Genomic DNA, 12,787 nt, shown 5'->3' on the forward strand with positions numbered 1-12,787 from the left:
AAATATATTTTCCACAGGTCATTGTTGCAGATCTTTCCTCTTTGGGTGCCACATCCAGTATCTTTTATGCTGCACACCAAATTACCAGGCCAAAAGATATTTTCTTTGTCAAATATTTAATAGCAAATAGAAGTGGTATGCAAAGGAAAATATTATATTAAATCAGCATAATGCAATATTTCTGACTTTCGTTAGGCCGCAGGTAATTTTATAATTTCAGATCTTGCCTGTCCAAAAAAGTTCAAGAGGGATGGTTCAATTTTTTATTTTATGGTATCCGCATAAGATGAATTTGCATAAAGTTAAAATGTAGACCCAGACAGAGGCTACTTAAACAGACTGTGGCTGTCTTTAAATTCTGGTGCTCTAGTGAATTCCTCAGCTTTAGAGAAAGCTTCATCTGCTCATTAGTGGTAGGTGGATTTAAGAAAAGGGAAATGACATTACTGTAGATCGAATGTGCTGCTCTAAAATAAATGAGTCATTCATAGAAACCAATTCAAACATGCTCAGTAGAAACGTTTACTCTGGTGCCTTCCTAGAACAGAAGTACCAAGGATCATGCAAGGCTCGCCTTGTAAAAAGATGGTAAACACTTGAATGTATTTACCCAAAATTGCAGTTCAAAACATTCTTCCTTCTTTGCTGGCTGGTTCTATAAATAACTATCCCTCCATCATGCTTGAAAAAAGAAGCAATGGACACAGCATAAACAGATGGGGCCTAGGAGGATTAGAAAAGAGGCAGCCACCCGCTCAATGTCTAGCCGAAGTCTATGGTCTGCGTTAAAAGACTGTGTCCAAGTGAGGTCTATAGTACATAGAAGGTGCAAGGAACACAAGCCTGAACAATGAGACCAGAGCAACAGGAAACGCGCAGAGCCCACACTTTAAAATGTTTATAAAGGCACTACTTCTTTGGAGATTACAGCTCAACAGTCAAGTTAATAAATACAGTTTTCAATGGCATATTACTTTGAAACCAGAGAGAATTAGCAGAATATCTAGAAATCAGAAACAAGTCCTTCCTACACATTCTACTACTAATATAACCCTGGCTGTATATGTTTTTTTTTGCTGTTTTATATTGAGCGCAAACTTGGCCCAAGTGTATTGGAGCGCTTTACATGAGCACCAGTTACATTACACGTGGTCAGATTAAAGTTTTTTTATGCACGGGGAGATTAAGTGATTTGCCCAGAATCACGGATTGTTGAGCCGACGCCGAGGCTGGAACCTGGTCCCCCAGTTTCAAAGTCGGCAGCTCTGGCTGTAGCGCCCCGTCCGCTCATACGTTTGCATTACATTATCTTCATCCCTGTGTCTGTCGCAGCTGAAACACACGGGGGGAGAAACCATTTTGAGCTCCGGAGGCTCTATTGCTAGATGGAAGGAAGTGAGGAGAGGATGAAAGGTGTTGGCAGCCATTCCTATGTAATGAAGGCAGGATCTGTAGCCCTGTCGTATGCTCCATAGTATATACATATGAGGTTCTCAAATTCAGAGAAGGACTTGTGGGTGTAGACAGAATGTTATCATTGTGCAGGACAGAGGAGGGCTAGTATGTGTCAGTGGTGTAGGAGCTACTCCCTTGGCAGACACTGTGAATTCTTGCAAGGACTTCAGCTGTCATTGTAATCCTACTGGTGTGGCCTTCGCACCTCCTCTTTGTCCAAGTGGGGCCACCAGCCTTATAGCAAAACTTAGTGTTCTGCAACCAAGCAAGTAGTGATCATGCCCCATTCTGCTATCTGTTACTATCCATAGAATGGTTCACTATTTAGCTATTTCAGCAGCTCCTGTACCAAAGCACCACTGTGAGGACCCAAGCAGAACCCACAAGTGTGCTTGTGCAACACAATACCATGAGAATAGCATGAAACAAGGTGGTTGCAGGGGTCAATTCAAGCAGGCCTGTGCCATCGTCAAAGCAGTCTATCATCTGGAAGGACATGGAACCTCCACATCTGTCATAGTCACAATTAGGATTTTTTTGTTCAATTTTATTGGGCTCTGCCATGATACATTAGGCTGTTATCAGAGAGGATGGGCACTTACCTCCAATACTGTCGAGGACCTCAGAAAAGTGATCATCTGGATCAAATGTGTTTCCTTATGTCCAGTTAGTGTCAGATGTCCGAATTGCTAACTATGTTAAATAACGTTTTCTGGAACATATTGGGTTATCTAGAACCTTGGAGGAGAGTCGTTGAATGACTGTCCTTTCTGCTATTCATTCACTTGGAGTAGTTTGTAACTCTTTCACAGTACAAAAAACATTATAATTGTCACCATTATGTATGAATATTATGGGGGATCAAAATTATATTTTCACCACGTACGTTTTGTGACTTCACACCTTTCCAATTCTTTGCTTTTTAGTGAAACGTTGTTGCAAAAGAACTGTTCAGCAAAGATTGGGTTTTGCAAGGTTTCATCCAGAGTCTCCTTAGTTTGTAGAACCATGGTTAAGCTACTGTTTTGGAAAACAATGTATTGTAAACTTTTGCTAACATTAAGAAGGTGATACCAACTTCAGAATGATGTCAAAAAACAATTTCACAAATTTAACACGCATCTAATTAAAAACACCTAACCAAACCCAGATAAACAAACCCCATCAAAACCTTAAGATCTCTTGTTTAAGAATGTATGTCGGAACAACGCGTGCTGGAACAACGCATGCCTGAACAACGCGGTCGGAACAACGATTTTTCATTGTAAAGGCATTCCTGGTAAAGGCATTAGTGAACGGCATGCATGGTTCCAGCATGCGTCCCCCCTGGGCCCTCACCCCCGCCCCTAAAAATTACCACGATTCCCCCCACCCCACCCCACCCCTAAAACTTAAAACCACAACAATCCCCAACCCCTGCCCCTAAAACTACCCCAACCCCCCACCCTGCCCCTAAAATCACTGCCACCCCACCCCGCCCCTAAAACCTAAACTACCCCAACCCCCCACCGCCCCTAAAATTACCCCAGCCCCCCACCCCTAAAACCTAAAACCACTCAAACCCCTCACCCCCAGCCCTAAAACCACCCCAACCTCCCACCCACCCCTAAAATTACCCCAACCCCTAAAACTGCCCCAACCCCACACCCGCCCCTAAAATTACCCCTGACCCCCACCCCTACCCCTAAAACTTAAACTACCCTAACCCCGCCCCTAAAACCACCCCAATCCCCACCCCTGCCCCTAAAATTACCCCGACCCCCCACCACCCCTAAAACCTAAAACCGCCCCAAACCCCACCCCCGCCCCTAAAATTACCCTGACCCCACACCCCCACCACTAAAACCACCGCAACCCCCCAACCCACCCCTAAAATTACCCCACCCCACCCCTAAAACCTAAAACCACCCCAAACCCCACCCCCACCCCTAAAATTAACCCCGACCCCCCACCCTTAAAACCTAAAAACCACCCCAAACCCCACCCCTGCCCCTAAAATTACCCTGACCCCACACCCCCACCCCTAAAACCCCCACAACCCCCACCCCTAAAATTACCCCCACCCCTAAAACCTAAAACTACCCCAACCCCCACCCCGCCCCTAAAATGACCGCAACCCCCACCCCACCCCTAAAACCTAAAACCACCCCAACCCCACCCCTAAAATGACCGCAACCCCCACCCCTAAAACCTAAAACCACCCCCACCCCACCTCCTAAAACTAAAAATGCCTGACCCCCACCCCTAAACCACCCCGATCCCCCACCCCTAAAACAAAAAATACCCTGACCCCCACCCCGCTCCTAAAACTAAAAATACCCCAACCCCACCTCTCCCGCCCCTAAACCTAAACCTCCCCTAAAACTAAAAATACCCCGACCCCTCCTACCCACCCCTAAACGTAAACCACCCCAACCCCCACCCCATAAAACTAAAAATACCCCAGCCCCCACCCCACCCCTACAACAAAAAATACCCTGACCCCCACACCTAAAACAGCCCCATTTACCTGATCACGTTGTCCTCCTCAGCCGACTCCCTTCTTCTGTGCCTTAACCACACATGTGCGTGGTTCAGCACATGTGTGGTTAAGGCACCAAACAAGGAAGTCGTCGTTGTCCACGACTTTGTTGTCAGGGAGTCGTGACTAAGGCCGCTTCCCCTTGTTTAAGACATTCAGGGCTAATTACGAATATGGCAGTCCTCTCATCGCCACACTTGCGGTGGCTGTCGGACTGCCATTGTTGTGGCAGTCTGACCGCTACATTACGAGGTTGGCAGGCAGATCCCAACAGGCAGACGGTGCTGCAGGTTGGGATCAGCCAGGGTGCCGCTGAAATCAGCGTTGCCCTACTGATTACAACCTGCTTCTCCACCAGCCTTTTCATGATGGTTTACCACCATGAAAAGGCTGGTGGAGAACAGGTGCAGGGGGCCACAGGGGGGCCCCTACACTGCCCATTGCCCTCCCCATGCCCAGCACCCTCGTAATGTGCACTGTCACCCTCGTAATGTGCACTGTCTGCAGCGCCTGCAGCCACCAGCATTGTCGCCTGCTCGTAATTGAGTCAGTGACAATGTTACTGCCATTTTCCTGCTGGGCTGATTGTCAGAAACCTTGGTTTCCATCGGTCAGCCCAGCGGGAAGTCTTAATGGGGCTGGCGGGGAGGTGGCCAGCACAGTGGCAACCGCCTTGTCGGTAGTTTGGCGATGGTTACTCCTGTCTGCCAAACTCATAATCAGGCCCTCAGTGTTGATGAACCATTATGCCTTGCTTTTAACTGAATATGCATCATTTACTTTGTGTTAAGTGAATAACAATTTTCTGATGGAGGGAGACTGTCCATTATTATTCTCTTGGCAGATAAAACTCTTTGACAATAACCTGATTTGTATCAACTACAAATATGAATAATGTAAATATTGTCAAACTCCAATGGCTTTGTATATATTGTCTGGCAGTAGTACATCAGATAACTAAATGATTTTGACATATATTGTCTGCTTACGATACTGAATAATCATCAAAGAAACACAGTGATAACCCTGAAATCGTAAGGGACCTGGGTAAAAAAGTATATATATATATATATATATATATATATAAAATGAAAACAACAGTGGTCCCTGGTTCAAAAGATAAGAAGAAACATTAGTATAATACAAATATTAATAAATGGTATATACATGTGAAATACACAAGTACATTAATTATATTCCTGGTCAATATGTAAAGGTAATAATGGTACATAAACTACACAGTTAATGGAGCCTCAATCCTATTAAATTGAGGGATCCATACACATTAGAACTAAAACAGTATGGAGAGCTCAAGAGTACGATAAGCAAAAGAAAAGAATTACTAGAGAATTGAGTAACACAATGAAAGGACATGTAAGGTGAGAAACACCATGCTATACTCACATGTGTAGAGGATACTAACGGGAAAATAAGTAGAAAAAGAGAAATACGACTCTAATAACAGAAAAAGTAAAATTAAACAAAGCAGATGGACCAGCAAGTTGCCCAATGTCCTTTTTGAATTCCTGTATCCTCGAAACAATGAGGAAGGTTTCATAGAGAAAGGATAGTCTATGGAGGTTATCTTGAGGGGAAGCCTCCTTTGAAAAAAACAGAAACAGAAAAGTAATAGATGGGTAACTCAGTGTGGAGCAATGCTGGTGGCCATCTTAGAAGACTTTTAAGAGAAATGAAATAGGAGGACAGAGGGAGGTGAGTGAAAAAGATGATACTGGATATTCCTTCCTAGCAGCCCAATTTCAGAGTTTGGAGGGCAGGGTACTCCATCACAAGTGAATTACAGTACTTTGTCCACAAAACAAAGTGCTCCCCAGTCCATTTAGGGTTCGGAGGATAGCCAGCTTTCCATTAACAGTGCCCCTGGTTGCTCAGTCGATGGAAAGCTTCCTCTGATGGCCTGACATATTTGAGGCCATCGGAGGAAGCGCTTAACACCATCTGCCCTATTTAGGGAGAACAGTCTGATATCTTTTTTTTTCTGTTCTTCACATCCAGATAAGCCTTGTAGGTTGGACACAAAAAGACAAGCCATCACCTGAACACCCAGGGAATGAGCTCCCTGATTGTGGGGGTCATAATTCATATGCTTTTCAGTAACAAACACCCACTTCATGAGTCTGTTTTTGAAAAAAAAACACTTTACTAAAATATAGTGAATGACCTCAAATCAGACAGTGGCAGTCTGCCAAACTTTTTCACAACTTGACAGGAACCACCATTACAGCAGTTCCGATCAAGGTATAAAGATCAATGCAGGGCTGGTGGCGATCTATAAATGTGGCAGGTGGTGGTCCATCAGAGTGGCACATGTAATGTCCTCCGCAGCTATGACAGACTGCACTCAATCTGCTAAGCTATAGATCAGGCCCCAAATCTCCTATTCAGGGATACTATACTTAAGATTGTTTAACCTTTGTTGTGTATTTTGTCTATAAATTGGTTATTTTATAGTATAGTTTGCATCTCAAACGATTCATTTTTAAACAGATATAGTTGTAAGAATGCACAGTTAGTCATTGTTTTTTTATGTTTTATATGGCCAGAAGCCCAGTTTCAGTTTTGTTTTTATATCTTTTCCAGATTAAGAGATGGAGCTAACAAGGAGATTCTTGGGATCATAGTTTCATATAAGGTTAAAGTAAAGCTGGTTGTTTCACGAGGAGGGTAAGTGTGGACACATTTATTACAAATTAATGCTTTTGAAGCACAATATTGATATTGATAGGTAGTCTTGATTTTATTCCCATGCATACTGTATTCTATTTTAGTTATGTAATGTTTTTGATGCTGCACAGAGCCTCTCATTGGTGCGTCAATGCCCTTTACCTAAAATGAAACAAAAGGTTACAAACCTTCTAAATACAACACAACCTTTCAATTTCAGATACCAGGCAGGGCTGAAACACCAGTCTGGAAGCAAAACAAAATAGGTACTATCCCCGCCATTTACCCTTCTGTGGCATTCACACTGCTCGCTTCCTAATGCAGGTCCTATATGTTAGTTCTATTACTTGAGGCCTCCCACAAGTAAAGATCTCCCAGCACAGCACTGGTACTTACCCGCTGCCCTTTGACTGGCTGAACTGGTCTTGGAGTCACATACGTCTTTGGGGATTGTGTATGGGATGGCTGTTCCCTCAAGACCTGGACAGTGCCTTTCAAGTGCTTCAAGCATCTGTAAGGTGGCTGACTGGCAGATAGTGCCTTTGGTTTGATGGGTTTTGTCTGACATGGTTGTTTATTGTCTCTGAAAGCTTGTGTTTTCCTAGGTGAAGTAGCCTCTGTAGCGCCTAGTGTGAGGTGTTCAGTGAGAAACCAGAAGTCCAAGGAAGAGGGCATGCAGATTTGTAGGAGAAGTGCTCATATCAAGACTTGGCGTCCTAATTTGAGATTTGCAATGGACTCTGGTCTGTCCATTTCCAGGGCTAAATTATCTCTGGGCTTGGTAATCTCTTTGGGGATGGCACATGGTGGAGTCCCTGAGTGATGTCTTTGTAGATTTTTGTTTAGTTCTGTGCATGTCCTAATAGACTGTTTACAATGTGGAGGTGTGTTTAGTTGAGCAAACATATTTTTAGGTAAGTCAGGCAGTCATTTCATCTTTTTCCTTGTGGAGATAGCAGAAGTATGAATCAGAAATAATTATATTAAATAGCTTACATGTTTTACATTTATCGCCTAACATCTGTAATATTTGAACCTCCCACATTTTTTAATGCTTTTAGCACATGTATGTTTACTGTTTAGGGCTTGGCTGTAATAGTAAAAAATCAGATGGCAAGTGTCTTTGGCATTGCAACGGCATTTCACCATCCAGTAGAATCCCTCCCTCACTCATTGTTGCTAACATTCCAAGTGCCACAAATTCGCCCAGAGAACAAAATATGTACATTCATGAGCAAAGGCAACTAATAAATCCTTAAAAAATCATTTAAACGTGAATATCTGAATATTCTCTGCAAAATCTAAGACTAATTCAATAACATTACAAAACTCCAGAGTCTCTACGTAACTAAGTAATCAATACGTTTGTTTATTTCCCATTGAATATGTCAATTGGAAGTCATAACATCACAAAAAATGAAGTGTAAAATTGTTTATTATATGTTTCTCTAATTCTAAAATATATACTTTTTTTCATCTTCTTATTACATTGTTCATGTTAGCCCTCTGGGAAATGAGATAATATATTCCCCTGTGCACACCTCTAACGCTCTAGAATTTACTGGGTCGTATTTTTCAAATCAATAATGCTTTCTCTTGCATTCATTGGAATTTTACCAATATCCACTTCTTACCTATATATATATATATATATATATATATATATATATATATATATATATATATATATATATATATATATATATATAAATTTGTCTTGTTTTCAATATATATATTTGTAGCACGTTTTGTGCAATCAAGTTCTGATCCTCTGTTGTGTTCACAATTTCAGGTTCATTGTCATTAGCTTTTCCTAGATTACAAATTAACCCTATTCATCAACTGATGTTCCCTTTATGGTGGGCTGCTGAATAACCTCATATTTGCAAAGGGAGACTTCATATATCCTCTGTGTCTCTTCTGTCTTAATCCTCAAAATATTCTGTACGATGTACACGTTGCCCCACCATTTTCACTCTTTCATCCTCCATTCTCCCCTCTCTCATTTGTGTTTGGGTCCCCTCACCTTTTCTTTCCATGCACCATTGTCCTGTCCAGGCCAGCTCAGTGCTGAGCTCATTCAACCATTCATTCTTTTTTGCTTCTTTTTGGATGGAACCCCGCTGCACATTCAGCAGTCAGCCAGTTTAGAAATAATAATAGTAATAATGATAATACTAACATCTATAAGGGGGAGACACTGATGTGGCTATCACACTGAGTTTAAATCTTTAGCTTATTTATGTAGCTTAATCATATTTGTTATCTTTTCTTGAATGATGAATTCTAAAATCGAGTCAAACCCTTGCTCTGTAGATGTAATGCTGACGTATGATCATGCCCCAATATGTAGCCCCTTTACCCTAAAACATGTCAGTCTAGGAGCAGGGGAATGACTCATGAAGCCTTAGGTACTGCCTGATATCAAAATCAGATATTTCAGGGCAGATTCACAAAAGCGTGTTATCGTACTTAAAAGAGGACTCCTGTACTATAGCCTTAGAGCCCGCCATAGCGGGCTCTACCGGCCATTAAAGGCCTACTCCGGCATTAAAGGCCAGAGCCATAGGCCTTTAAGAAGAGAGAAGCCTTTAATTACCGGTAGAGCCTGCTACCGTCGGCTTTAAGGCTATTAGAACATTTTGCCACTAGAGGGCAGAATGTTCTAATAAATTTAACAAAGTCCTCATAGAGCCCGAAATCCCCTCGGGCTCTATGAGGCTTTTGTTCTCAGCTGTTGCTGTGAACAGAGAATATTGGAATGTTGGCGCTCCAGGCTTTTACCAGCCTGTAAGAGCCCAGAGCACTCCATTGTTGGAGCCCCCAAAATTCCAATGTTCTAATACTACTTCCAGTACTTATAATTACTTTTTGTGCATCACCCACTTCATTTTCATTGAATTTAGATCCAAAATTTCTGGACTTTTTTGGAAATTTTACATTATAATAATAATTTGCACTTTAACAAGCTCACACCTCTAGTAGACACTGACAGCTGTCCTTCAGAGAGCATCCATATGCCCCAAGGGTCCCTAGAAATCCACTCCCAGCTAGGTCTAATAGACTCTCAGAGATCCAGTACTCCACTTCCCAACAAGGCCCTCGTCTTCAGGGACTGAGGAACCGGCAACCATGGCATCACCCTTTTACTCTGTTGCCAGTATTGCTACTTGGGGAGATATAATTTTTTTTTTTACGTGCATTAGAACATTGGAATGTTGAGAGCTTCATTAGAGACAATGACTGCTTTCTGATGGTCATGTTTTTGAAGCTCAAGATCGCACTGTTGTTGTGATTCAGCAGTTGCTGAACCATGAGACCACTTGCTAGCACAAACATGTAATATTGTGAAGTGTTGTGTTCTGCTGCAGTGTGCTTCCGCTGTATGTCTTCACTGAGATCCATCTGGAGGAAGGGAGCTCCATGTGTGCATTGGTGTCTGTTGGGGGCAGAGGTACGCAGAGCGGCTCATTAAACACAGCAACCAGTCTTCTAGAACGAAGTTCCCATTATAGGTGTATGAAATTAATATAATTTGATATTGCATAATTATGCAAGCTTGCTTTAATTGCGCAAAATGCAAATCCTTCATTTACTACTATAATTTAGTGGGAAATGTGTCAGTATTTGGTGCAAGGTTATAATTTACATTAAAGATAGCACAAAAAATGCAATTGCCATGAGCAGCCACTTGCGGTCTGATTGCCTGGTTCTTCCTCTGCTACATTTTTACCACAAGCGAGGTGTAATTATGTGAATGGCATCATTTGTAAATTTCAGATAACCAGCATAATGTAAAACTACTATAATTGCACAAATTACGCCGGTATAATTAAAATTTCTCCTGGGCCTATTCCCACTAGAGTGTTAAACCCTCATTTTAATAGCTTGTTTATATGTCCAAGCATCACAGGTGAGGCCTTGTATGCTATGGATCTTCCTATAGTTGTCTTCATCTATTTCATTGTTGTATGAAAATAACTTGTGTTTTAACATGTTTAAAAGTCAGTGCAGGACTTATGGAATACAGTAGTTTTCAGTGAAAGACCTGGTTGATTTAGACCATGCACTCTCCATGAGATAGACCTACAGCTAAGCAAGAATCAACAAAATATGCCATGTTATTTGTGTTTCCTTTTGGCTCCTATACCACTTTAGAGTAAACCCAAGCTCTAAGATGACTTAGATATGTAATAAGCAGTGGTTAACTCTAATGCCTTCAGATAAAAAACATAAACATTTGTGGGAGTAAACAATGTTATCTGCTATAATTTCTAAAATGTCTTGTTTTTGAAGCCCATGACTCCATTAGCAAATTTCCTAGAGAAGAGCAGAGGCCATATGATGAAGTGGGGCACTTAGCATACTTGAGGAACATGCATCCTTTTAATGAAAAAGCCTTGATGTACAAGACTATTTAAAGGAATTTAGTTTTCTCTTTTAATTCACTAACCCCCCTCTGTAAGTTACATCCTGTTATAGGCCTCTCTTTCTATGTCAGGTACTTAAGGGCCTTATTTAAAGTATGACAAATGATTTACTCCTTCACAAACGTGATGGATATCTCATTAACCTAATTCAATGTGCATTATATCACAATGCACTTACAAATAGGCGTAAAGGATATCGGTCATGTTTGACCCCATCCGCCAAACTCTAAATCAGGCCCTAAATCTCCATCACCATACAAAGTTGACCTGTGAGAGCCAATATATGAGCCTCGATGGCTTGGCTATCTAGCTGGGGTACCCTTCTTTTCAGGGGGGGCCAAGACTGATTTGCATATGGTTGTTCCTCTGCAGATATGGGGCAGAGGCCATGAAGAACAATGAAATAGAATTCACCTGAGAATACACGCCAGCAGCTGACCTTAATTCAAACATTCCACACATCACTTTTTTGTGTTAGGACATTACTATGACATCATTTGTCTTTTTTTCCAAAATGGTTGCTATTTTGTTCTATCACCAACAGAGTCTTTGTATGTTGACACTGTTGTTTATTTGTTGGTATCTGTTTGAGCAGTGCTCTCATTTTAATTGAAAGACAAGGTTCTGCCTGGTCAAAAGTCCACATAAAACAGACCAGCCGCTGAACACTACAATTAAGTTATTTGTGCTCCCTTTTTGCTCCTACTCAACTTGAGTTCCTGCACCCATTTCTATTGCTGTAGAGAAATGTCAGGAGCTGAGAGTAAACCTAGTTGAGATAAAAAAAAAAATCAATAGTTTGAAGAACATGTCTGCTGTAGTTGCTGAAACCGCAACACTGAAAAGAACTGACTGTTAAATCTAGCATTTACCTGCTGTAATTTGTCCCTTCACCTAACATATTCCCCTTTTTGTTCCATCACCACAATCATTATATATCTAGAGTGTTATTAATTTGCCTTGGCATTTTTTAGGAACTTGTCCTTTGCACTGTTGATACATTTATATTTACACTGCCTGTAGCTGATGCGGACAATGCAGGTGCTTATGTTCAATTAGAACATTGGAATGTTGGGGGCTCCATTGGAGATGATGGAGTGCTCTGGGCTTTTACTGGCTGGTAAAAGCCCGGAGCGCCAATGTTAGAAATGGGGTTTCTGGTTGGCTAGGGTATGCACCTCAGCCAGGCAGAACCTACCCACTCTAGTCAGGGCAAGGGAGTTACACGTCCAAGATAACCCCTGCTCACCCCCTTGGTAGCTTGGCACGAGCAGTCAGGCTTAACCCAGAGGCAATGTGTAAAGCGTTTGCACAACACACACAACACCCATGACGCAATATCCCACCACAAAGGAAACACAACACCAGATTATATGAAAATATACTGTATTGTACACAAGGCAATTATCAGACCAAACATCACATATCAGTACTATCCTGCTACCTTAGCAGTTGTCAGAACGTTACATCTTAGTTACTCTGCAAACTAGCAGTAGTCACACATAACACACAGGTTACTCAGTATTCTGCAACATAAGCAGTAGTCAGGAAAACACGTTATTACATCACAGCACTTGTCATAAGAATATCATAAAATGCCCATAGTAGGAACATTAGAAAACATATGGCAAGTTAGAAAAACATATTAGCAAGCATGTCCATAAAAGGAACATTTGCATACACATATGTAAAAACA

The 12,787-nt window shown here is 41.7% G+C and overlaps 1 protein-coding gene across 4 annotated transcripts in view; it reads left to right on the plus strand.

The window, feature by feature from the left end:
- Nucleotides 1-12,787, plus strand: part of LOC138249738 (beta-arrestin-1) — a 702,383-nt gene that overhangs the window by 657,956 nt on the left and 31,640 nt on the right. For all 4 annotated transcript variants that reach the window (XM_069203796.1, XM_069203797.1, XM_069203794.1 and 1 more), the window contains exon 12: nucleotides 6,578-6,661. In XM_069203796.1, the coding sequence (XP_069059897.1) occupies nucleotides 6,578-6,661 (84 nt within the window). The remainder of the gene's footprint in view (nucleotides 1-6,577; nucleotides 6,662-12,787) is intronic.

The sequence above is a fragment of the Pleurodeles waltl genome, chromosome 8, assembly GCF_031143425.1.
Source record: "Pleurodeles waltl isolate 20211129_DDA chromosome 8, aPleWal1.hap1.20221129, whole genome shotgun sequence".
Taxonomy (NCBI): Eukaryota; Metazoa; Chordata; class Amphibia; order Caudata; family Salamandridae; genus Pleurodeles; species Pleurodeles waltl.